At 41.0% G+C, this 27790-nt stretch overlaps 1 protein-coding gene across 1 annotated transcript in view; it reads right to left on the reverse strand.

The window, feature by feature from the left end:
* The window catches only part of LOC126412498 (protein transport protein Sec61 subunit alpha-like), a 57941-nt gene extending 39136 nt beyond the window's left edge, over nucleotides 1–18805 (reverse strand). The window contains exon 1 of the mRNA XM_050082119.1: nucleotides 18032–18805. Coding sequence (XP_049938076.1) covers nucleotides 18032–18805 — 774 coding nt within the window. The remainder of the gene's footprint in view (nucleotides 1–18031) is intronic.
* Nucleotides 18806–27790: the final 8985 nt, after the last annotated feature.

The following is a 27790-nucleotide window of genomic DNA, read 5'->3' on the forward strand; positions in this document are numbered from 1 at the left end:
TGGTATTCAGATTGTTTGCAGTAATATTTCCATCTAAAGTGGTGGTAACAGTTTTAGCCCCTGACTAGCCCTGTGTTATGTAGTGTGTATAGGAATGTATCAATACAAGTAAATACACACAAGTATTCGATACTTTTGTTTTGACACTGGATGCCTTTAGAAAGGCATCATTCATACGATAATTATTCGGTGTCAAAAGAAAAATACTTGTATCAAAACGATTTTATGCGCATATCCAAGTACTGAGTAAGTGTATGCCGTGTCTATAGGTTCATTCGATTAAAGGTAACACAACAAATTGCAAACTGTCTCTACGACACATGCGCAGTTTCGCGATAGCTGTGATCGGTAGGAAACCTATGTGTTACTCGAATGCACATTTCGAGTGTTTCTGTTTTTGGCCACCTGTAGCGTCAGTTGACACCTTTGCTCTCTTCGCGTTACTCAAACGTTTCTGATTTAAATAATGAAACACTGTATAAGTACGTATTATTTCACGCTCAGCACTACTCCTCTGAGAATTCATTCTCCTTGTCAAATGCATGTATTTAAATAAGTATTTTGTGTGATGTCTGTATGTGAATTGTGTCTCTCTTGCACTGTACTGTGTCGTCTTTTTGCAGAAAAAAACACACACACACACAGTGTGAAATCTCGCAAACAGTACGAATGATGATTTGTGCGTGTGTAGTTTTGTGCGCTGTAGGCGGCACAGTATCTTATAACCCCAAAAAGACGACTACAATGCAAGAGAGGCAGAATGAAACATAAAAAATACTTACGTAAATACTTGCTTATTCTCGAAATGCGCCGTGTTGTGCGTGAAAAAATACATAACTAGTGCAATGTATCATTATTTAATGAATGACACAGCTGCAGTGTTTCCATAAACATGTCTCACTGATTTTGGTAATACAAATCTTGTTGCTGATTGACAGCACACAGCATATAATCAGCACCAATGTAGCAAATGGCCAAAAATTACAAATGCAGGAAATTATCTAATTTCAAGAAAAATTATCACTTGTGTAGTTGTCACTGAGTGATTTCTGTGTGTCCAGTGGTTATGAATCTGGTATGCAACTTAATTAATATATCTGTGTAACGGTACAGCATACATATTTCCACCTATGCCACCTCACCTCATTAACCACATTAAGGTGTGCATGTCGTTGATAGTGAACCACAGTGTTACAGTGTTACATGCAGCATAGTTCTACGTGCAAATGACTACTATTTAAATTATTATCTTTGGTTCAATCACTGACTTATGTTTTCTCTTTTTATTATATATGTTTTATTCTGTTGTTGAATGTGCTATTAAATTGAGTTGTATGAGTTACAGCTTAGTTTTTATGTTACAATAACTTTTAAATCATCTAGCTCCGCAATTGGTGACACTGACATGATCTCTGACGGTCATTGACATGAAATTCGACAGTCACTAATGCTTCGAATCGTGCCGTTTCACGCTATGTACGAACATCCGTGTCAACTACATCATAAATCTTCCATGTCGCACCGTCACCGTAACTCCACAATGTCAGACCAACCAACAACTGTAGATGTGTCTACTGGTGCAGTAATTAATCGTGTTACAGTAAAACCACCTCTGTTTTGGCAATAGAATCCCTTGCTGTGGTTTGCGCATCTACACTGAAGAACCAAGGAAACTGGTACACCTGCCTAATACTGTATAGGGCCCCTGCGAGCACGTAGAAGTGCCACAACGTGGACTCATCCTATGTGTGAAGTTAGTACTGGAGGGAACTGACACCATGAATCCTGCAGGGCTCTCCATAAATTCGTAAGAGTATGAAGCGGGTGGGGGGGGGCGGAGGGGGGGGGGGATCTCTTCTGAACAGCACATTGCTAAGTATACCAGATATTCTCAATAATGTTCATGACTGGGGAGTCTGGTGGCCAGTGGAAGCATTTAAAATCATAAGAGTGTTCCTGGAGCTGCTCTGCAGCAATTCTTGATGTGTGGGTGTCGCATTGTCCTACTGGAATTGCCTAAGTCTGTCGGAATGCACAATGAGCATGAATGGATGCAGGTGATTAGACAGGATGCTTACGTACATGTCACCTGTTAGAGTCATATCTAAACGCATCAGGGGTCCCATATAACTCCAGCTGCACACGCCCCACACCCTTACAGAGCCTCCACCAGTTTGAACAGTCCCCTTCTGACATGCAGGGTCCATGGATGCATGAAGTTGTCTCCGTATCTGCACACGTTCATCCTCTCGATACAATTTCAAACGAGACTCGTCCGATCAGGCTTCATGTTTCCAGTCATCAATAGTCCAATGTCAGTGCTGATGGGCCCAGGCGAGACGTAAAGCATGGCGTCGTGCAGTCATCAAGAGTACACGAGTGGGTCTTCAGCTCCGAAAGCCCTTATCGAGGATGTTTCGTTGAATGGCTCGGACTCTGACACTTGTTGATAGCCCAGCCTTGGAATCAACAACAGTTTGCCGAAGCGTTGCACTGCTGTTGCGTTGAACGACTCCCTTCAGTCGTCGTTGATCCCATTCTTGCAGGATCTTTTTCTGGCCGCAGTGATGTTGGAGATTTGATGTTTTACCAGATTCCTGATGTTCACGGTACACTCGTGAAACGGTCATATGGGAAAATCCCCACTTCATCACTACCTCGGAGATGCTGTGTCGCAGCACTCCTGCGCCGATTAGAACACCACTCACTTAAATCTTGGTAATCTGCCATTGTAGCAGCAGTAATCGATGTAACAACTACGCCAGACACTTGTCATATATAGGCGTTGTCGTCCGCAGCGACGTATTCTGCTTGTTTCCATATATTTATATTTGAATACGCATGCCTATACCAGTTTCTTTGGCGCTTCATTGTAGAAAGTCAGTCAGTGCTAGCGTACGGTACACATGTAAAGTTATGTAGTTGCTGCACTCAGTGGAGATATGCCCACAGAGGTGCAAGACAATGTGGAATTGCCACTGAGCACTGATCGGTACATAACCATCCAGAGCGCCGATTACCTCATTCTCACAATCTGAGGCGAAGAGAATGAATAAGCTACTCCGGACTAAAGAGGTAAGCGATCTCACCCTATCGTCGCTAATTCGCCAACAGCATATATTAGCGAACAATGCACTCAGTGACGATATTCTGCGGAATACTGTGTTATGCCACCTGCCACCTGATGCACAGAAGATATTGACAGTGTGTGCCAGCAATCTAGATGCACTCCCCCAAACTCCAGATCGCATAGCAGGAATGTATCCATCCACGTGTAATACAACCGTTTTTCCACAGTCTCAGGCAGATTACATCCTCACACACTACAGCCACAGGTTGCCGACCTCACTGCGCTATTTGCTGCATTACGGACCCAGTCTACTAGTCGCCGATGTTGTCACTACCGCTCACTGGGAAAATGCAGCCACTCTCCTTCACCAGGAAAAGTCGTCTGGTACCACCAACGGTATGGTTTCAAGGTGCACCAGTGTGGCCTGCTGTACAAATGGGGGATTGGGCTGAAAGTCAGTATTGATGGCCACTGGCTCTCTAGACAAGTCATCGACCATTTGTAACCGAGCATGACACAAAGTTGCAGTTTTTGTCAGACAAGTACTGACATAACAGTCTACTCATGCTCCCATCTACCACGTCACAACTTTAATGACAGCCACCTTTTTGCCGCTACTCATTCTATGATTGCTGTGCATGGTCATGTCACTTTAGTGTTGAACTTAAGCCTACAGCGCAAATCTGAATGGCAGTTCATCGTAGCAGACATGACATGCCACAGAGTCTGCACAGGATATGGTGGTTGACGCGCAGTGACCAATTTTCGTCCAGTGCACTGGGCAAGTTCATTTGTTTGTTTGGAAAGTGAGGGCAGAACTGTTTGCCCTCTTTCAATTGGTCAGTGATCCTGCAATCTTTCCCAAAAGATTTTACAGAAATTATTCAATAAAAACAATCATTTTTGCGTGACTTATAGCTTTGCATGTCAGCTTCATGATGACATGTCCATCATTTCGTTAATGGACATAGTTATTGTGATATTTGCATCTAAGTAAAACACTGCACAAAATTCGAAAAAGTTTGCAATGAAAAATAGGAGTCGCTATGATTTTGGGTTTGATACATACATAATATGATGCTGCATATGAAATTTAGTTAAGATATTGAATTTTCCTTTAGATTTGGGTACAGGTCTATACCTTTCACTAGTATCAAGAAAATTGATCTGATGTAACACACTTATTTGCAGTTGCGGCAGCGAAAAAAGCCAGAATGAAATATTCACAACATTTCTAATATTTCATAAACGTTTCGGGATATCGAAATGGAATTTTGGAAAATGATACACGCAAAGAGAAGAGTATTTTGCCCTATGGTTATTATGCAAGATTTCGTTATCTGCCATGTTGTTCCACTAAATACAGACTTTTTCGATGAAAGAACACAATTCCTTCATTGAATGCAGTGGCTCTTAGCCATCGATAGCTGGTGAAACGACAAGTCTGGATTTTGGAACAGTATTAGTGAAGACATTACATGTTTATTTTTGTAAGCTATTGACTTTACTTTTCCAAAGTTCCTTTATGAACCACTGTTTCAGAATTCTCTCAACACTGCGTCCATACAACATGCCAGTGAGGCGATGCTGTATAACCTTTGCTTTGTTTTGGCAAAAGAAGTAAATTTTAACGTAGTAACATGAGGAATGTAGGTTGTACTCAAAATTCACCACTCATTACACCTCTCCAAAAGCTACAAATGGTTAAAAAGCCAGGTGAAAATAAATTGCTGCTTTTGTTGCATTTTCTGCGGAATTCTTTCCAGATACTAACCAAAGCAGAGGTGACAATAAATCTACTGCAATGGTTACTATGCAAGGTAAGCTTGGAGGGGCTCCACTGAGCGTATGCTTCAATTTAGAATGGCACTTCCCCTCCAGTGCTCAGTATTTCCCCTACAGAGCCTGCCCGCAACCCTCACCACTACCGCTCCCGTCAACATGTACCCCACCGACTGCGCATCTACCAGCCATATTATTCTACGCACACTCTACTCGAAGTGGACTTTTTATCGTTTTAAGGACTCCTGTCTGACCTCGATAACTGACGCCTTCTTGACACCACTACAACCTAGCAAGCCAAGCGCACAGCAGGATAGATAATTATAGGTGATTCTCCAATCATAGAGCCGCTCAGACAGTTCCCTGAGATCACAAGCCACACTCCCACACTAGCACCTGTGCAGCATTCAATAACACACTATATTTTGACTTCACCCAGACCACGACTTGCTCGACTGTGCCGCTTGACATCCCAGAAACTGCAGCACAAATTGTCCTCAATGCTTGCACAAAACATCTGGCACCCAACGAGCAGCAGTTATGCATCTCCACTACACGTGAACCCAAAGAAGAATAATGGGTGTGTCCATGTGGCGAGTACAGACAGCACAACGTCACAACCATTACCGATCAACATCCAATACCCTGTATCAATGTCCACTGTAAGCATATATTCCCTATATTCGACTTAGTTCATCCATTCTTATTAGTTTCCTGTGGCACTGGACAGTGTTACTAAGACTACCGTCTGCGCACCATTCAGACTATTTCAACTTACTCGAATGCCTTTTGGACTTTGTAATGCTGCTCAAATATTTCAGAAGTTCATGTATGAAGCCACAAATGACTTACACTTTTTTATGTCTACACTGACGACGTCCTGGTCATGTCAGATCCAGAGGCTGAACACCTGTCGCATTTACAACAGATCTCTCTCATCTACCTGCACATGGCCTGCATATTGCCCATCAAAATGTGTCTTCAGAGCAGCTGAAGTACAGTTCCTAGGCTAGACTATCAATGTGTAAGGCATACGGCCACCGCAAGAGAAAGTAGAAACTATACTTAAGTTTCCACAGACTACGACAATTAAAGAATATGACAATTTCTTGGCATAACCAATTTTTACCGTCAGTTTGTTCACAATCATATCCTCGTAGCTGCATCTTTGAATAAGTTCTTACATTGTTCACGAAAGCTGAAGGACACACTTCAGTGGAGTAGTGAGGCCAAGCTGGCATTCACCCAGCTGAAGACTGCTATCCTAGAAGTTACGCTGTAAGCGTACCCAGTTCCGTAGGCGTCTCTCGCCCTGATGATCGGCACATCCGCTACTGCCATTGGTGCTGCACTGCAACAGCATACAGATGAAAGCTGAAAGCTCTTAGACTTTTTCAGTTATCGCCGCCTCAACAAAACTGGTCCATCTACTGTATGATCACAGACTGTATGCTGCCCATTCTGCTATTAACAAATTTCGTCGTATGTTGGCGGACAGCACTTGACACTCATTCCAGATCACAAGCTACTAATATACTCTTTCTGCCAGTGTCCTGTAAAAGCGTCACCATGTCAGCTGTGACGTCTCAGGTGTATTGAACAGTTCACTACCAATATTGCTCACAATGAAGGAGAATTAAGTGTGACAGGTGATGCTCTCTCTCGGATCAAAGTGATCAATCGTGCAGTTCATTCTGAAGCTATCACCATAGTGCAGTAGTGGCCGTGCGGTTCTAGGCGCTCCAGTCTGGAACCGAGCGACCTCTACGGTCGCAGGTTCGAATCCTGCCTCGGGCATGGATGTGTGTGATGTCCTTAGGTTAGTTAGGTTTAATTAGTTCTAAGTTCTAGGCGACTGATGACCTCAGAAGTTAAGTCGCATAGTTTTCAGAGCCATTTGAACCATAGTGCAACAAACAGATAGTGAGCTACGAGATTTGTTGGCACAACTATCAGGCTTACATCTCCGCTGTATTACGCTGTCACTGTCAACTAGGCTGCTGTATTAACAAACTGTAATCGTTTGTGACTGATTATTGACTTTCGCCAATAGGCACTCGCCTCTTTACATAACATGGCACACCATGGAGTATGAGTCACTATCAACATGGTGAAGACAGCTTTTGTCTGGCCACACATGTACAAAGATTGCAAGCAATATATGTGACAATCTATGGCCTGTAAACAGAATAAAGTTGGCCAGCACATTAGGTCACATCTTCGCACACTTCTTCCTCTGATCATAGATTTGAAAATGTACATCTAGACCCTGTAGGGCCTCTCCCACCACCAGAAAGACACACCTGCTGTCTTATAGTCATCGATTGTATTACACGCTGATCCGACATGATCCCGATCGCCAAAATTACCACCGAAACTACGGGTATAGATAGCACATTTCAGTGTGCCTCTACGAATTACAACAGACCAGGGAAGACAATGTGAACCATATCTGTTCGAAGCACTCGTCCTCCTACTCGGTATGAAGCGGATCAGGACCACCGCTTAGCACCTGGCAGTGAATGGTTTAGTCGAATGCATCCACCGCCAATGGAAAATGTCGTTTCGATCTCACAAGTCACAACAGTGGACATAGACGTTGCCCATCATCCTCCTGGTCTCCGTGCATCACCAACATTGCAGAACTTGTTTATGCCCAGCCATTACATCTGCCCGACAGTTCTTTGTCAACTTCCAGAAAACTGCACTGGCCCATCAAATTTCGTCAAAAAGCTGCATACAAAAATCCAGCAACTATGTCGCTTTACTCCAAAGGATCAGCAGCCCCATCGCCCTTTTGTTTTTGATGAACTACCGAAATATCATCATATCGTTGTACGGCATGATGCAGTATGCAAGCCATTGCAGCTACTCTACTGCCTCATCAGTAGGGCGGGATAAGACATTCAGAGTTGATGTTATGCGTATACCAACCACCATCATCATCGATAGGCTCAAATCTGATTTCTGTGCACCCTACAATGGCACGGGCTCATCTACACACACCACAGATTCGATAAACACTACAGCCCCACCATTGTCAGTGAAAGACCAGCTGCAATGGACGTCAGAGGTTACCTCTAATTTACCATCAGCAGCCTGTGCACGACTCTTTGTTACCCAGTCTGGACAAATCCAGTTCAGTAGAAATTATCACTGACACTAGGAGGGGGAGGGGGGGGGGGGGTGAAGTTCAGTGTCATACAGTGTAAAGCTAAGTGCCACTGATTACTGCTCTTAATGTTTATCTTTGGTGCCATCGCTAACTTATGTTTTCTCTTTGTCTTGTATATGGTTTATTCTGTAGTTAAATGTACTATTAAATGGAGTCGTATATGTTACAGTTTGGTTTTTATGCTGCAATAAAGTTAATTCATCTAGCCCTGCAACTATAGCAACGAGGATAGTGAGATCCTTTTGATTTCGATGCCCCAGGATTTATATATACAACAAATTTCCGCCGAAAAATCCCTCAAGAGATTAAAATTGCACTAGGATGTATTGAATTTTCACAAGGTTGAGATGCACTGTCCCTTTAAAAGGCTAGCCGTAACCTAGTACTCATTTTCTTCAACTAGAAGGCTATGATACTGAGCACAAAAAGCATTGCGTATACAAAGCAAGGTTATTTAGTGATTTGGAGTCACCAGAAGAAATAGATGCTGTCAGTCGAAACTCAGTTGCAACCACTCATTGGTCATCAAATGGTTCAAATGGCTCTGAGCACTATGGGACTTAACATCTGAGGTCATCAGTCCCCTAGAACTCAGAACTACTTAAACCTAACTAACCTAAGGACATCACACACATCCATGCCCGAGGCAGGATTCGAACCTACGACCGTAGCGGTAGCGTGGTTCCAGGTTGAAGCGCCTAGAACCGCTCGGCCACATCGGTCGGCCATTGGCCATCAGTTGGACAAATTTCAGCCAGCCATAAACTACTTGAAGTGGGAGATCTTTCTTTCAAAAGCATTCTTGTGGTCATAACGGTTGCTAACGTTAATCAAACGAAGCTTGTGGTACTGCTTCCACTGTCCGCACTACCCTTTGTCTACCCGGCCTGTTCATCTGTTCGTCGGCCATATTGGTTGCTGTGGTTTGCAATTGTGCAGTGCGTGCTTCTTGACAAAAGTTTGTTAGCTTTTATTGTGGTTTGTGACAAGAGAGAACTGCACGAAACACTGGCTGTCCAGTCTACTTATTGTGTTCGAGTATTTTTCACTTACGTAGTACAAACACTATATTGTCATTAAATTACTCGGGTATGACCAAGAACAATGTAGGGTACCAGTTTGTTGTATCCTGTCCAGCTATAAACATAGAAATATTATCAATTGGAAAAAAAAGGTCTGGTATTGATTACGATGTCGACTTTTGTGCAAATAGAACGAAGACAGTATTGCAAAATACCTTAAAGGAAGTTATTTCGAGAACATCGCCCAATCAAGGTAAATGAAATACATTTAGTATTTAAACATTATACTTAAACTGGAAGTTTTTGTAAATGACTTTTTTACTACAGAGGGAGGTATAAAATATTTAAAAAATGTTCAGTCATTGGTATTTTTTATCTGTATGGATACGTGACCTTTTAACATGGTTGAAGGAAAAAGCTTTTAATATCTTATGAAGGAACTGCAATCTAATTTTAATGTGCCTGGAGCAAAATATCTAAAAAAGATAACTCACGAAAAATATGAGGTTTGTGTGGCTACAGGTTCGGCTAAATTATCAAAAATAGACAATATTTGTCTCACACTGGATACTTGGCCTTAAATAATGAACGAACGAGAATTTTTTTGTGTGACAGCCTATTTTCTTTCGGCGAAATGTGTGTATTATACCTAACAGCTCGTTCACTAATCGAAAGACATACAGCCACATATACATCGAAAACATTTATGGACACTCTTGACAGTTGGAATATACAACAAATTAAAATTCGTGCCTTGGTGACATTTAATACCATGTAGAATTAGTAGAAGAGATAGACAAGATCCAACGTAGAGCGGCGCGATTCGTCACGGGATCGTTTATAGTCAGCGCGATAGCGCAACAAAGATGCTCAACAAACTCCAGTGGCACACGCTGCAGTAGACGCGTAGTGATGATGATGTCGTGTGGCTAGGGCCTCCCGTCGGGTAGACCGTTCGCCTGGTGCAAGTCTTTCGATTTGACGCCACTTCGGCGACTTGCCCGTCGATGGGGATGAAATGATGATGATCAGGACAACACAACACCCAGTCCCTGAGCGGAGAAAATCTCCGACCCAGCCGGGAATCAAACCCGACAGTCCGTCGCGCTGACCACTCAGCTACCGGGGGCGGACAGACGCGTAGTGAATCACGGAGAGGTTTGCCATTGAATTTCAAGAGATACTTTCTGGAAAGAGTCCGACAACACATTACTTTCTCCTACATACATCTTGCGAAATGACCATGATGAAAAATTTCGAGAAATTAGAGCTAATACAGACACTTATCGACTATCATTCTCCACACGCCACATTTGCGAGTGGAACTGGGAAGGAGGTATCAGTTAACAGTATCAGAGGTACCCTCCACCACACACCATCAGATGGCTTGCAGACTATTAATGTAGATGTTCTATGATAGCAGTCACCAAAACATCTATTGGTGAAGAGAAATATTTGTGATGTTTTGCGCATGCAACAAATCTCGTTACTGAAGTATGGTTTTTGAGCAACAACGTGGCCCAAGTGAATCACAGCAAGATACTGCTTCGTCTACTGTAACACAGGAATACGACTTCTGGAAACATTATTAACAGCTAGCACAAGGCCGCAATAATAAAAAGGAAACACCACAGTGACGAAGTATCTCTTTATTTCTCAAACCCTGTCATATTTTTAAGAAGCAACCCATTTATAGAATGGGTTCAAATGGCTCTGAGCACTATGGGACTTAACATCGGTGGTCATCAGTCCCCTAGAACTTAGAACTACTTAAACCTAACTAACCTAAGGACATCACACACATCCATGCCCGAGGCCGGATTCGAACCTGCGACCGTAGCGGTCATGCGGTTCCAGACTGAAGCGCCCAGAACCGCACGGCCACACCTGCCGGCAGAATGGGAAAACATGAAAGTAATTTTTCTGTGTTTGAAGAAATATGCTCTACAATATCTTGTCGTCGCGTGTCCAGTGAGCGTTTATTTTCAAAATCTGGTGCAATTACGATTCAGAATATAAATGTTTTCTCCTAAATATTTACAGCAATTGCTCTTTTTTAGGAAACCTTCGAAAAAGCGTCTTTTTGCTAAAGGATTTTCATTACTGAAAAATCAAGTAAAATATCACATATACTCTACATTACTTCATTTGAAAAAAATATTGTATCATCGCAGGATGAATTGTGTACAACTCATTTCAGATGCTATCGATACTTTGTTGATATCGGAACAAGGCTAAGTGTGCGAAAAGAATCGTTTTTCAGGTATCGTCTCCATGTTTTATATGAATGGCTCCTCCATTAAGTTTTTTGCTTTATGTCTGCTGGAATCTCTTCAAATCTCTCTTTATAACAATATGGAACAGCAGCTGGAATACTAGTTACGGAGGCAAAGTTTAAAATAAAATCATTTTTATGTCTTGTATTGCAGTGTGAACAACAGTTCTTCCAAAACTAATTTTTGTTATTAGCAGTCACAAATACTATTGAAGAATAAATGTACGAGGAAAAGAGTTTGAAATATTTCAACTTCAGATAAAATGTAGATATCCACAATACAGGTAAAAACTGTAGGGGAAAAACAGGCGTACCATTTTCAAAGCTTTCAGTCTAGCACAGATATCTAAGCTGTAAGAACTACAACATACAATAAAAAACCTATCTCTAGATACATTTAAGGAAGTATTAGACACTTGGATTAAAACGAAAGCATACAGTTCCTTCAACGTAATCTAGGTCGAGGTTTGACTTCGAAATTCTATCATTTGTTTCGATTATTTCATTATTGCACTCCTTGGCGACACTGAATGCATGGATAAGATGCTAAATGGCTAATAAGGATTCTATTCAAGCCTCTATTTTTATGTGAAAGGCTTTAAGACGTATGATCATCTCCTTTACACTACCTTATAGCGTTAATGTTCACTTCTTCGGTTGATTACCGAGTAAAAGTCACCTTTAAATAATGTTAAGTGGTAAGGTTGAGAATTAATAGCATACATGAAATTGCAGTGTGAGAAGTACAATTACAAAGAGGCAGCAATGATAATTAGCTAAACAACTGTAATATTTTTTGATCGTATCCTCCGATTATGTCGCAGAGATTAGGGTATGTAATACACTGAAACGCTAAAGAAATTGGTATAGGAATGTGTATTCAAATACACAGATATATAAACAGACAGAATACGGCGCTGCGGTCGACAACGCCTATATATAACAAAAAACTGGCGCAGTTGCTAAATCGGTTACTGTTGCTACAATGGCAGGTTATCAAGATTTAAGTGAGTTTGAGCATGGTGTTATAGTCGGCGCACGAGCCATGGGACACAGCATCTCCGAGGTAGCGATGAAGCGTGGATTTTCCCGTACGACCATTTCACGAGTGTACTGTGAACATCAGGAATCGGGTAAAACATCAAATCTCAGACATCATTGCAGCCGGAAAAAGATCCTGTAAGAACGGGACCAACGACGGCTGAAGAGAACCATTCAATTAAACATCATCGATATGGGCTTTCGGAGCCAAAGGCCCACTTATGTACCCTTGATGACTGCACGACCCAAGCTTTACGCCTCGCCTGTGCTCGTCAGTATCGACATTGGACTGTTGATGACTGGTAACATGTTGCCTGGTCGGTCGAGTCTCGTTTCAAATTGTATCGAGCGGATGGACGTGTACGGGTATCATGAATCCAAGGACCCTGCATGTCAGAAGGGAAATCTGCATGTCAGAAGGTGACTGTTCAAACTGGTGGTGGCTCTCTAATGGTGTGGGACGGGTGCAGTTGGAGTGATATGGTGCCCCTGATAGGATTCTAACAGGTGACACGTACGTAAGCATCCTGTCTGATCACCTGCTTCCATTCATGTTCCTTGTGCATTCCAACGCACTTGGACAACTCCAGCAGAACAATGCGACACCCTCTACAGCACTTCTTCAAACATTTGTCGCGTCCATGCCACGTCGTGTTGTGGCACTTCTGCGCGCTCGCGGGGGCCCTACGCGATGTTACGCAGGTGTACCAGTTTCTTTGGCTCTTCAGTGTAGTGTATAATTGAGTAAGGTTTTACACGATTTTACGCAGGTGTACCAGTTTCTTTGGCTCTTCACTGTAGCATATAATTGAGTAAAGTTTTTAGATATCGGTACTGGACTTCCTGGAACTGTCGCAAAACAAACCGAGAATACAAGGACATGTCTTGGAACGACCTTTCTGTGCCCTAGCATTGAAACTGTATACTTGTGCAATAAACAGGTAAAAATACGAAATCACCAAATACGGCACGACAGCTACGCAAACTGTGAAATCGAGATTACGCTGCGTGATGTGCCTTTGTTACACAATGTGAACACAGGACTCACGACCTCCTCAATCAGAACACAGGATCAGAGGACATTAGGCATTATGTAGTCAGCCAAACACATCAAACTTTTTCCAAGCACGAGCACATAAACCACGCCAGGAAGTCTTATACCAGTATACAAAATTTTAAACGTTAATTGTTATCTGTGTATGGAGAACAGTTTTTTTTAGTTCAAGAGATAAACAACTGTAGTTTTCGTATTCTAAGCTGCGTAGTATAGTACGAAAGCAATTTGTTTCTATGTACCGGGGCATCTACTGAAAACACATCCTTTTTATATGATTTGTTACGGTACAATAAATGTGGATAAATTGCATATCAGTAGTTAAAACGGTTACTCATCGAATTAATTGTATTCATGAGTTGAAACTCCCATTAGCACGTCGCAATGTTATTCTTAATTGGTTATCAGTATAGTCATAGTTTCATAAGAAACAATCAGTATCAACCGCATATTTTGTACAGCTGGGGAAGCAGTTGCTTTTTCTAAAGCTGCTTTACTGGCAACTATATTGCGTTTATGTCTCTAAGCAAAAAGAACATATAATAATTTAAGCTTAGGTGCCAGTAATTAATTACAGCCTACAGAATTAATATGTAACTGGTTCTCTCGATTAACACGTAGTCCACTCGACTCGTTTCTCATTCCTGAAATATGTCATTTCTTATGAGATCCACGAAACACGAGGTAACTGCAATGACATTACACTGTCTACATTAGCAGCGTAGTATTTTGCATATCGCACTTTAATTAACGGGGTTGGAACGACTAACACTGTAATTCACGGAATAGGAACGACTACGTTTAGCACGTTAGAGCCACTACTCTCTCTGCGGTTCCGCCATTTAAAATTTCAGAAATCTGGTAGTGTCCGATTCCACTCGTCGGCTTTGACCAATGACGTAGTACCTAAGGCAAAGCCTCTGCACAGAGTGAATCTATGAAATGTACAGATCATACTCGTAAACAAACGAATGTAGTATGCGATAAAATTACGCTCACGTTTAACGCTATTATTATTTGTAAACGCACGAATTACATCCAAACGCGTTGAAGATAAAGAAAATAAATAAAGACAAGAATCGAAAAAAATTGTCTGACTAGAATTATTATCATGGTTTATGCGAGTAGGGGGGCACAAAGAATCATTAAACTGCATTACACTATAGCGCATGTTGAAATCGTACTATTATAAAATTGCGTTAATTTTAATTATTCATTCAAACGGAGAAGCGCAAGAAATTTGGGGTTTTGCCGGGAAGAAACTAAGTTACAACAGAGCAACGGAAAAATAAAGTGAATGATAACAAATAGGAATAAGTGACATGAAATATGGCGAAACCAACACGCTAAATCCTAAAAGAGCAGGTGCGCAAGTACGAAAAATCATAAAAAGTAACAAATATTGAACTCGATAACTAGAACTGACATATATGTGTTCAATTCTACTTACCGATTCCAATATTACTAACTTTTTCGCAGAAGTTCAGGGAGCACTTAACGGCTGCAGATGATTTTATGCTTAACACACGTTCTGGAGAAACGATCTAATTAATGAACCACCCAATAGTTGGAATCGTTAACTGGAATTGACCTATAATATATGAGGTAAATTCTAGTTACCGATTCCAATAATAATAACTTCCTGCGCCCGCATCTCGTGGTCGTGCGGTAGCGTCCTCGCTTCCCACGCCCGGGTTCCCGGGTTCGATTCCCGGCGGGGTCAGGGATTTTCTCTGCCTCGTGATGGCTGGGTGTTGCGTGATGTCCTTAGGTTAGTTAGGTTTAAGTAGTTCTAAGTTCTAGGGGACTGATGACCATAGATGTTAAGTCCCATAGTGCTCAGAGCCAATAACTTTCTGCGGTAGTTCGTAGAGCAAGTAGTACTGCGGAAATCCCATCACATTTCAGTGCACAAACCTGCTGCAAAGACGTCTTAGAATGGTTGGAATCTGACTAGAATTGAACTACATAGGTCAGATCTAGCTACCAGATCCATCTATTCAACCATAGAATGGTGGGAACCGGTAACTAGAATTGGCCTATATTTGGAAAAACGATGTGCATAATAAATCATGGAATGTTTGGAATCGGTAACTACAATTCATCTATAAACATAAATTCCGGTTATCTGTTCCACGCTTTTCATGGTAAATAATATATCAATGTAGGTTAACTGTAGTTACCGATTCCACAAATCACTATTTTCAGCGTCTTTACAAGTAATCACGTGCAGTATTATGTTGTACGATTTCTATTTTGCTGTTACTTTCTGTACTACTGCAATAAATAAAGTGTTTGTTTGTTACGGAAGTACAGAGAGGAAAGAAGCAATGGAAACACTGAGAGAAACCATTGCGAACATATGTTGTAAAAACGCAGAACTTGCCTACCTAGGAATCGACAAAAGAATTCTTCTATATAGGACAAACTTACTAATCCATTTCAAAGAACATTATTGTCAAAAGCAGTAAAGAAAACATTTCCAAAAATGAAATCTTTACAAACATCATTACACACTCAAAAAAACTAAAAAAAACAGAACCTTGGCACTGATAACAATACTAAACGTAACTCACACCAGCTACAATAGCTCGAAAATGACAAACGATATAATTTGTTCCTCAGGAATGAAAGCAAAATTGACATAAGTAGAGCAAAATAAAATTGGCTATATAAAGGGAAACTTACCACATATGAACTTCCAAAGGAGTGAAAGATCGAGGCTAACAATAAGAATAAAATAAGGGCACAATAAGAAATAGTAATAGTAGAGGGTCAAACTATAACGAAATGCAAAAACCAGAATAACTAATCAAAAAATTAATAATAAACACTAACTGCCAGGTACGAAAGAGCCACCATCAAAATCAATTCTTCCCCACCACCCGCCCCCAAGCGGACCCAAAATTTAAAAATAAGAAGTACAAATGATATCACAATTCAAACACGTAAACCCACAGGCAGAAGACACAACTACTAAACCATCGCCCCACCATTGTACCCAAGAAATATTAAAACGATAGAAAATCCTCCACATGGAGAAACCAAAAAGGTACCAAACCCACAGACCATGGAAAAAAATAACAACAGAAAACAAGAAAAAAATATGAATCCCACCCACATCTAACAAAACGAGGCCTGTACGTTTTGCAGACTGTTTTCATAAATGCTGCAAATACACAGTAACCTGTAGGAATTCTCTTGCCTCCAACAGTAGTCGTCTAAATGGCCTTGCAATACTTCTCTTTCCCGCACAACAACAGATTTTACAGCCCCCCCCCCCCCCCCCCCCCCCAGCACACCCTCCATAGTATCTGTACATGACCCAGTTTTGTGATCTTTAAACTCAGTATTGAGATTAACAACCAAATGATAACTCCTGTCACCCAACCCCTTGTAGGAAGAAAACCCATCTGCCATCACTATTGACCCTACTTCCACATATTCTTCAACTGAAGCTGTTAACACTTCTTCGGGGCACAATTTGGAACGACCCTAAATACAACATCAGCACAATCCCTTCCAGAAATTATTACTCCAAAAACCCAAAGCAAAAACAAACTCATGCCCCCTTGCATATTTTCTCTTTCCAAAATGTGACTCGTCTACTTCAACTATAACAATCCCCCATCCCAATGATCCCCAGCACTTTATAAATTTCCCGCAGACTTCCGTACAAAATGAAAATCATTCAACTACAGTGGCATACGATCTAACCTTTTTCAACACCATATAATTACCACAAACACTGCACTTGCACAATTCTGCAATAATTCCCCATGATTGTAAAAGCCTTATAGTTCATTTACGGTCAGTCATTCTGTCAAGGAGCAGTTTCGCTGTAAAAACAACTGACTCATCCATAATGAAAAGCAATTGGGTAAGAAAGCAGAATCTTATAAATCACGAATACTTTCATCAACAAAAGATACCGAAAACAAAACACTATACATCATATTTTTAATATACGCGAGTTAAGACGAAATCCAGAGAAAGCATTTAACAGTACAATCTGCGGCATTAACAAAATAACAACACACATTACGTCATTGGTCAAAACCGACGGGTGGAATCGGACACTAGAACTGACCCGTAACCAGTCTTACGTGTGTAATTTATGTGCGTACCGATAGCTTGAAAATATAACGTGTTTGTCTTACATGTTTTCAACGTCGCTGTCGGCTGCTGCTCGTATCGCAGTTTTTATTTCCCTCCTGCATTTCCATTATTTCATCGCAGTGGTCTTACAACGCAGTTCCCCAATAAGCAACTTCTTAAGTGATATAATGAAGAACCAACTACATTAAATAATTATTAATACATCGCAGACAGATGACACTTCTTAATACCGCAATTAAGTACACCACATGATTGTTACACAGAAATCTCGTGCCATTTACTCTGCTTTCTGTTTGTGCCACAACTGAGTACTATTGCGTCAGATTTAGTCCAAACCTTAGCAAGGCACTGTCTCCTAAGAAACAATTATGTACATACTGTACACAGCTGTCTCGTATACATAACGAATAGCACACACCTACTTTTTACAATAAACATACATATTTAGAATGAAAAATACACATAATTAAACCAAAGGTGAAGATCTTCTTACCTGAAAATAAATTACAATCGCGAAAACGAGAATCGTGGCCAATAGGTTCATAAGATTTGGCAAGTTGTGTCTATAAAAGGCCTCCCTCACGGCCCGAATTTTGTCCTTGCGAGTTGAAAGTAAATGGAACAGGGCGACGACAGCTCCCTCAAACTCCGTACCACGTCCTGTGTTTACAGTCGTCGGGCTGAAAGCTTTCCACGTAACAGTTTCACAAATGTTCGTCGCAATAAACAGAGATATGCCTGATCCCACACCATAGCCTTTCTGTAGAAGTTCATCAAACAAAATTACTACCATTCCTGCTATCACTAGCTGAATTATTATAATCAAACATACACCAGTACCCATTTCACTTGGATCGCCATACATACCAGATAAAACATAGACAACCGCCTGGCAACTAGTTATTATTAAACCAAGAAGCTTCTGTGCACCATTAAAAATCGCCCTATCTCGTGGTATATCTCCTACCTCAATTATCTTCGTTCCCTCCAGAACTTGTAAAATCATACCAGAAGTTACTATTGGTGAAATGCCAAGTTCCATTAATGTCCCTCTATTTGAAGCTAAAATTACACGTGTCCAGTAGAAAGGATCTGCAGAATCTGAACTCATTATTCCAAATAGAGGAATCTGACAGCAAACAAGATAAATAAAAAGTGTTATTATTGTCCATAACATTTTCTCACGAAAGGAAACTTTCCTTTCTGGCTTCGTTACTTCGGGAAGAATACTGCAAAACGGTTTAATAACTTCGAGAAACACCCCCATTTTGAAGAAAAAAATATCCAATATCAAAACTAAAGTATTCGAGTGACACGAGAAGTGTTACTGACATATAACTGCTAACAGCGTTTACATTGCACGTTTTCAATCGAAAATGGCAACAGAATGTTCTTGCTAAAACACGTCCGTGACTTTCACCCAATGAGCAGTCTCCTTTCGCCACAATTAAATCAAGTTGATTCCCACGACATTCCGACGTTACTAACCAACAACAATAAAAGAATCGTTAACGGTTAGAAACAAAGTAGTATTGTCGAATTAGAACCAAACAACACACTCACTTGCTACGCATCCAGATGTCATTCCTTCTAAAAATAAAACTAATTAAATTCATATATGCTTTCGCGCTCATATTCGCTTTTAGAACAACTGATTCTTAATACTGGACCTAAAATGTAACGCAAGGTTTCGCTACTTCCACTCTTTCTAATTCTTAATCCCTGTATCTCCAAAACTTCAACAACTGACTAGCGTATCGTTGATAACCAATCTCTATGGTCATAACAATGGATCATAAACATAAGCCAAGAATATCTATGAAGTAAACATAGCATACTGCACATATCGTCAATATCATGTGGTAATAGTCACCTTACTTTTGGTTATTGGTTGTTTACATTTTCCAAAGAAGACCGTAACTTGATTATTACAGACATTTCTCCTGCTTTTGTGTGTTTACTTATTAATAACAATAACAATGAATAATCGTGGCTGCTGCATATGCAAATCGAAATACAGGAAAGGAGAAACAATTACTTTTCATAGGTAAGTGCGGTATCTTCTTTCGAAGGGAATGCATGCTGACCACAAAAATTCTGTTGCGTGCATCTGAAGGCTCACTCCATAGATATTCCTACTTCATGATATCGGTAATTTTCTACGGAGAAGGAATTTGTGGATTAAGGGGCAATAAAGTTCATTACATTACCGCCATTCTGTCGCTCGTGGCACATTCCGCATAAGTCGTATGTAGTAAAACGTGCGGCACGTGGAAAGTGTCTAGTCATCTGCTGAACGTTCAGTGTCGGACCGAAAGTATCCCGACAGCGCTATGTAAAGCAGAATTGACCAGTAGTTGTCACGATCCTCTTAAAGCTGCCCAAGTCGACAACCACAGCAGAAACGATCAAACAAATCTCTTCTGCTAATAGCAAGAGAGCTTTGAGCAATTACATTGTGAAAAATCGCATGAAATCAGCCGAAGGAATCACCCGTGAGTTACAAAGTGTTACCAGCGGTCCAGCTGGCGCAATGACAGTGCATAGGGATTTAAAAGGAACGGGATACAGTAGTCAAGCAGCAAAGTGGTTCTCGAGGTGAGGTAAACAGGGATGCCATTGGACAGGGTGTGGTTTCCTTATTGCATTGAAGAAAGTATGGTAATTTCCAAGCATGATTGCCTATCGAAGTCGCGGGGTCCAAACGACACATATGGAACTTGCGATTGTAGATCGATAATGCGAGTCCCGTGGCAGGCGTTATGAGTATGTTTACGGTGGTCACAACAGCAACGACAAAACAAGAGCGTTAAAAAAAACACTTGCAATTACAAAGGACACGACTTACCTTATTCGTTGTCGGTGTTATCGTCATGTGAAAGTCCATGTAACGCGATGTGATGTGCCTGGGCAAACTCTGCCAATATCAGGCAAGAATATCGGCAGATCCCTGCAAACGCAAGTTGTAGAAGTAGAGGTACTGAAACAAGTACAGTTCATCTTTGTCCTGGACGCCCTTCTCTTTTAATGGCAAACTTCACAGATTTCCATAGCCGCTCAATATTCTGTGTGTGGACACTGGGGTCATCCGAAGGCACAAACTCCACAGAGTGGTTCACGAATTCGTGTCGAATCCTTTCAGAGTCTTGTACGACTGAAACCCGTCTGTAATGGCTTTAGCAGCAGGGAGTATGAACTGCTTTATGAGACCCACTAAAGTGACCTTGTCTCTGGACAATACTCTGACAACGAAACACTTCCGCGAGTCTCTTTCTATTCCACCGAATACCCAAATGTGATCGAGTTCGCTTTTTGAAGATCGTCCTCTCTGGCTCTTCCGTCTAGCTGTATGAGATTCGTCAACTTCCGCAATCTTACTTGCTCTACCTATTGGCACACTGTCATTTGTCACTACCGCATAACAGACTTCTCGGCAAAACCCGAAATAGTTCCAGACGGTATTTGCAAATAACTCAGTTTCTGAAGCTGTTGCTTGCAATGTGTATTCTCGAATCCAGCACGATAGAAGAATTACGCTGGTCTGGATGGATAACTTGGAAGAGTCGAACCACGTATTCTTCCTGATACTCGTTCGTTTTCCGCACTGTCCTCAGTGAATTGGAAACGGTATTTCAGCATCGAACCGCCTCTTACGAAGTTTTACACACATCGCAGCACCACAGTCAACACAGTCCCTCCTTCCGTCGTCCGATAGAACTGCATATTTGCGGCAAAAAGTCAATTTTCTACGCTGGATATGCATGGAATGAGAATTTTTCCATTGAAAGAATCCGCCGAAGAAACGTCAGGAACACCAGACATCATACTCACAATCGCCGTCCCGGGTGGCAGAGCAGTTCTAGGCGCTTCAGTCTGGAACCGTACGACCGCTAAGGTCGCAGGTTCGAACCCTGCCTCAGGCATGGATGTGTGTGATGTCCTTAGGTTAGTTAGGTTTAAGTAGTTCTAAGTTATAGGGGACTGATGACCTCAGCTGTTAAGTCCCATAGTGCTCAGAGCCAGCCATACTCACAATCCACAGAAATCGTCTGAGTTTCCCAAGCAAGTCACAAATAATTCGCAGAGCAAAGAGCAAATAAATGAACGACGGAAAACTGATCACAAGTAATTGATCATAGCGCCCGCCACGAGACTCGCATTATCGATTTACAATCGCGTGTTCGGTATGTGTCGTTTGGACCCCACGACTTCGATAGGCAATCATTCTTGGAAATTACCGAAAATACTAAATGCATAAGGATATGAACACATTTTACAGCATTGTCTACTGCATGCAATACAGGGACAGTTCAGAGATGATGGGTGCATCAGCGTGACAGCAAACACTGTCATAAAGCCATAACGCACCTGAAATGGACTGGCTTGACTTGAAGCCAATGGAACTTTTAGATGAGATAGGAAGTTGACTTCACTCCAGACCCCAACCCCCAACATCACTAAATTCTGTGGTTTTGGCTCTTGAGGAAGAATGGTCTTCAATTACTCTATCGACTTTTTACACCCCACTGTAAATTTCCCCAGCATATTTCAAGCATTCATGAAGGCGATGGGTCCCCATATTAATGTCCTCTCAAAGGTGTCCAGATCCTTTTGATCAGATAGTGTGCGCTGAAGACCTCGATGTTGAGCGCCCATAAGCCCCAACACACATCAGATAGTGTGTACTGTGTGCAGGTGGAATTCATATAGGCCTATCTTGGCAGCAAGCTTTTCTTAACTGTAAATAGATCTTTGGTAGTCGCCTTTATTCATAATTTTATCTAGACTGTAAAAAGGGTTATTTCTATGTTCCTTGTGACGTTCTTTTCACACTACACTTCTTTGTCAATATAATTGTATAAATATTATAATAATACTGAAGACTCGACGATTGTGGAAATTTCCTACAACCAATTCATTCACTCATCCATTGCATACTGTACACCTCATTCTTACGGAGAACTATTTCCAAAGAAGTATCAGCAAGAGCAATTCCTAGAAACTGAATATACAGTACATATACAATAAATCGTCGCTGTAATAGCGAGAGAGCGCCAGTAAATGATGTATTAAGTAAAACTTTCACTGGTTTTTAACTGCCATGTTTAATATGGACGACTTACCGCCATTACAGAAGCGTCCGATTCCACCCGTTTGCTTTGACGCATGACATCATCAATATGGCGGAAGCTGCTAGTTCCAGCGAATACAATATAGCGACAATGACGTCAGTACATACACTCGGCAACAAACGCGGGCAAAAATAAAAATGACAATTGGGTCATTCCATGTCAAGTGTCCCAGTTTAGAAGGTGATCCCTGCTCGACCATCTTCAGTTTTTATGAAATTTGTACAGGATGTACCTGAGGGCCCTACATGAACTTATGCCAAATTTCAGGCTCATCTGTGACTTGGTTGAGGTGCTAGACTCATTTTCGTGAAGACCACGTTTACAGAGTCCAGAAAGTCGTGAAGAAATCGTCAAGTTTGGCATTCCACTTTTCCTAATGTAAAAGAGCTAGACTCTTGCTTCCGGGTATAGTGGTACAACTTTCTGTGCACTACACACAAATGTTGCAGGTAGAGTTCAGAAGGCAATGAATTTGGCATAATCTGAGTTCAAAGTGCGCAACAAATCATGTCGAGAAATTTGCCCCATAGTTTAACGAAGCATAAGTAGTGGAGAAAGTGCGCTACGAACCTGGTCTTTTGCCAAACTACTGTCTGTCTGGGTGTTTAGTATATCACAAATTTTGGCCTGGCTTGTGTGTTTAATTACTGTGCTACCATCCTGTAAATTTGCTAATAAACATGAATGTATCAAAATACGCCCGTGTTTAAAGTCATGTATCTCAAAATAGACACCTATCACATTACATTCATTAACATCATTCAAGAGAGCACATTTCATTATGTTAGAAAAACTTCTTTGCATTTTGGTGTCTCTTTGGGTAAGGTGCAAAAAATTCGCCTAAGCTATTGACTTTTTTGGTAATTCGGAAAATCCTTGCGTTGGTCCATGATGGCTATGTCACTACCAATCTCAAGACTGGTAACCCCATCACCAAGGGGCCACGCACGATAGCCATACAAGGTCAGCCACGGGTGGATTTCTTTACTGCAGCAGGGTGTATACGACCTGGGACAACCGGGAGATCCGGGAAAAATCCGGGAATTTTTTCATCCGGGAGAAAACCGGGAAAAACCCGGGAATTTTTTTTAATTCCGGGAATTTTTCATTGTTTCAGTTTTCAGTTAAATTTTTGTGATTTTGACTGGTAAGAACCAATACTCTAACAAAAAATATTACTGTATCCCGCTTCTGCAGAATAATACTGCAGCAACAAAACATGAACGAGAGAAAAAAAACTAAAATAAAACTTAAGTTGCAAAGGAAATGCGCCATATACAACAAAACACAGTGCTCATACAAGCGTCTGCCGACAGCAAAGTGTGTCAAAGGCTTTAGGAAGACTATGCAATGCTTCGTAACAACAAATTGCCTCCAATGAGCGTGACGTGACAGCTGTTTACATTAGATTCGTTTTAAAGCAAGTTCTTTTAATGTTTCACACGTACTAACATGCGGGCTTCCTGCGTCATCGTAGCTGCCCACGTGCAGTGACGCCTGTTATCTGGCGCTCTCTGGCAACTGCTGAAACGGACCTATTTCTAATAGGTCACGGAAAAATATTGCTTTGAAAAACGTTACTTTCAAAGTAAACTATGTGAGAGAATGTGCGACGAATTTCTTAAATCACAGAGCGTTTGGATCTCATTTAAAAATCAACTCTTTGGGGACGACCACCTGAAGAATTTCGAGCCCAGAAGATGAGACATTTATGTCGTTATTAAAAATTTTACTGGTACATTTATGTGATGTATGACGCGCAAAAAAGATCGACATTATATGTGGAAACTTAGCTTCTCTTGCAGCTTATTAATCTTCGAGACCAGTATTATATGTGTAAGCATTGCTTTACTTGTAGCAACAATACGTATACTAATTTAAGCCATTAACTTTTCTTATTTGTGTGTCGCGCTACTTACGAGTGATCTTGCTATTGGCGGACTACATCACGTGTCAAATGCTGTCATCAGCTCTGGCGAGATCACGTGACATGAGCTGTGACTGGCTTGCAAAAGAGCGTCGCGATCTCGATTTTAATGCTTCAGAAAGTAACATGCGGTGTTTGGTGGAATTTGAATTTATACCTTCGTAACACGAAAATATGTAGCGTACATGTTGTTGCACATCAAAGGTCTTTCCAAAACGTGTTTTTTCCCCGAGTTTCATTTTCTAAAGTGCTGGTAAATTCTACGTCGTTGTATAAAACCATAAACCATCAAAGGATTGATACGGTTTACAGTGCCGAGGAAAAGTATACTGTCACTTAACTCGTAAAAGTGTATTTTGACCTGGGAGAAAGTGTATTTCCAACTGGGAAAAAATCCGGGAATTTTTTTTCCTTGTCCATGTACACACCCTCTGCAGGTTCACAAGCCTGAAAGTGGGTGTCTAGCAGGTTCCCAAGCCAGAATGCGAATATCTAGCAGGTTCCCAAGTCTGCATGTGCGTATCTAGCAGGTTCCCAGGCCTTTTTTGGGTCTCTCCGTGGTTCCCAAGTCGTAATACAGAATTCTTCAATTGTTAAATGTTTTAAATTTTTTGCTGATGTCCAAAACTATTGCTTCTGGCAAACTGTATTGTCGCCCCATCATTGAAGCAGCTGCGACTGGTATGACTGTAATTATCTGTTGTTCTGGCATCCAGCATACGTCTCTTCTAGTAGGCCAATGAAATGATTGAGCAGCTCCATGAGGATGCATGAAATTAATCAAGGCATCTTTTTCTTCACATGAAACTTCACAGATATTTCCTATCCACCATTTTCCATCATAAACACAAGCAACATACTGGTCAGGCTGTAGTTCATTAATGGCAACATGTTTAGTAGCAACTTTAGCATGTCGGTTAACATTTGTTATAAAGGACAATGTATCATTTGATACTCTGTGAATCTTAAGTCGCTTTTCATCAATTGGCACAAAATGGTGATGTTCTCTTGTACCAGACACTGTACATCCATCCTCAAAACGTTTCTCTTGATCAATTTTTGTATCTTCAATAATTTCTTTTTTAATATAAATAAATTCAATGGCATGAAAATCTTTTTTGCAATATTCAAACAGATCAGTTTGGTGTTAAGATTTTGCTGTCAGTTGGGCATTGAAGGCTAGCTCTTGCTGCTAAATGCTTAACTGTACCCCCAGTTCCATCACATGGTGATTTCCCATCGCTTGTTCCAAAAAAATTCCATTCTGCAGTAATGACAAAATCTTTTCCATGATGGCAAAGATTTAGGAAGCTCTTAAAATTTTTGTACTGTGCTGCAGAACCATTGCTAAAATAATGAATATGCTTAATTTCTTTAAAAATGCACTTAAGGGATTTGATCAAGTACATTAAAGACACATCCACTCAACTGTGTCATGTCAGAGGCAATCACTGATTATGTAGAAGCTGACACTCTTTAGGTCTTCATTACCTTTGTAGTAAATGACGAATGGATGTATTGTAGCTTGACAATTTTCCCAGTGGAATCCCTGCACTGCGTCTTGGACAATAAAGGACTAATTTTCTGCGAAGTCCATTAATATAATCAATTCTCCTGGTTTGAGACCTTCTTTAGTGAACTGCAAATGCTTGCTCTGATGCTTTGCAATGTGGTGGTGGGTAGAAAGGGCCAACAGTTTTGTAACTAATAGTTCAATGAATCCTTCAACTGTCATTTCTCTGGTTTCAAGTGCATCTCTATCAGTGTGACTCCTTTGCTTGAAATGAATTGTATCCTCAGGCTCAAAATCTTCAAAAGCACTTTCCAAATATTCATTTAGAGCTTCTGTTCCTAGATATACTTCACAGCGATGAAGCATGCAATCCTTTGTTCATATCAGTGCACACTCCATTGCAGAGTGAAAATCTCATTATGGAAACATCCCCAGGCTGTGGCTAAGCCATGTCTCCGCAATATCCTTTCTTTCAGGACTGCTAGTTCTGCAAGGTTCGCAGGAGAGCTTCTGCAAAGTTTGTAAGGTAGGAGACGAGGTACTGGCAGAAGTAAAGCTGTGAGGACAGGGCGTGAGTCATGCTTGTGTAGCTCAGTTGGTAGAGCACTTGCCCGCGAAAGGCAAAGGTCCCGAGTTCGAGTCTCGGTCCGGCACACAGTTTTAATCAGCCAGGACGTTTCATATCAGCGCACACTCTGCTGCAGAGTGATCATCTCATTCCAGCAAAATGAATATTTAAACAATGAAGATTAATCAACAAAATTGCCCAAAAATTATGTAGCAGTCTCTCGTACAGTTAAATGGTTAAATTTAGCAATTAAACTGCCACAAACAGGTTTAAAATCACTGAATAAACAGCAAAATGAATATTTAAATAATGAAGACATAATCAACAAAATTCCAAATTATAGGTGACATTTTTGCACCTTGCCCAAAGGTACACCAAAATGAAAATAGGTTTTTTTAAAAGAATGAAATGTGCTCTGTTGAATGGTGTTAATGAACGTAATGTGGTAGATGTCCATTCTGAGATACATGACTTTGAACACAGGTACATTTTGATACATTCATGTTTTTTAGCAAATTTACGGGATGGTAGCACAATAATTAAACACACAAGCCAGGCCAAAATGTGTGGTATACTAAACACCCAGACAGACAGTAGTTTGGAAAAAGACCAGGTCCATAGCGCACTTGGTCCACTACTTATGCCTCATTAAACTATGGGGCAAATTTCTCGCGACATGATTTGTTGCCCACTTTGAACTGAAATTATGCCAAATTCATTGCTTTCTGAACTCTACTTGCAACACTTGTGTGTAGAGCACACAAAGTTGAACCACTATACCCAGAAGCAAGAGTCTAGCTCTTACATTAGGCACATTGGAATGCCAAACTTGACGATTTCTTCACGACTTTTCGGTCTCTGTAAAAGTGGTCTTCACGAAAATGGCTCTAGCACCTCAACCATAAGTTCATGTGGGACCTTCAGGTGCATCCTGTACAAATTTCATCAAAATTGAAGATGGTGGAGCTGGGAGCCCTAGGACACTTCACGTGGAATGACCCAATACCATCTCACTCCAAAAATAAAATTAAACTAACGTAACAACAGCGGAAAATTGGGGGTTAAGGGTGGGGACAAGCTAAATATACAACAATAAAGAAACACCACACCAT

The sequence above is a fragment of the Schistocerca serialis genome, chromosome 7 (genome assembly GCF_023864345.2).
Source record: "Schistocerca serialis cubense isolate TAMUIC-IGC-003099 chromosome 7, iqSchSeri2.2, whole genome shotgun sequence".
Lineage (NCBI taxonomy): Eukaryota > Metazoa > Arthropoda > Insecta > Orthoptera > Acrididae > Schistocerca > Schistocerca serialis.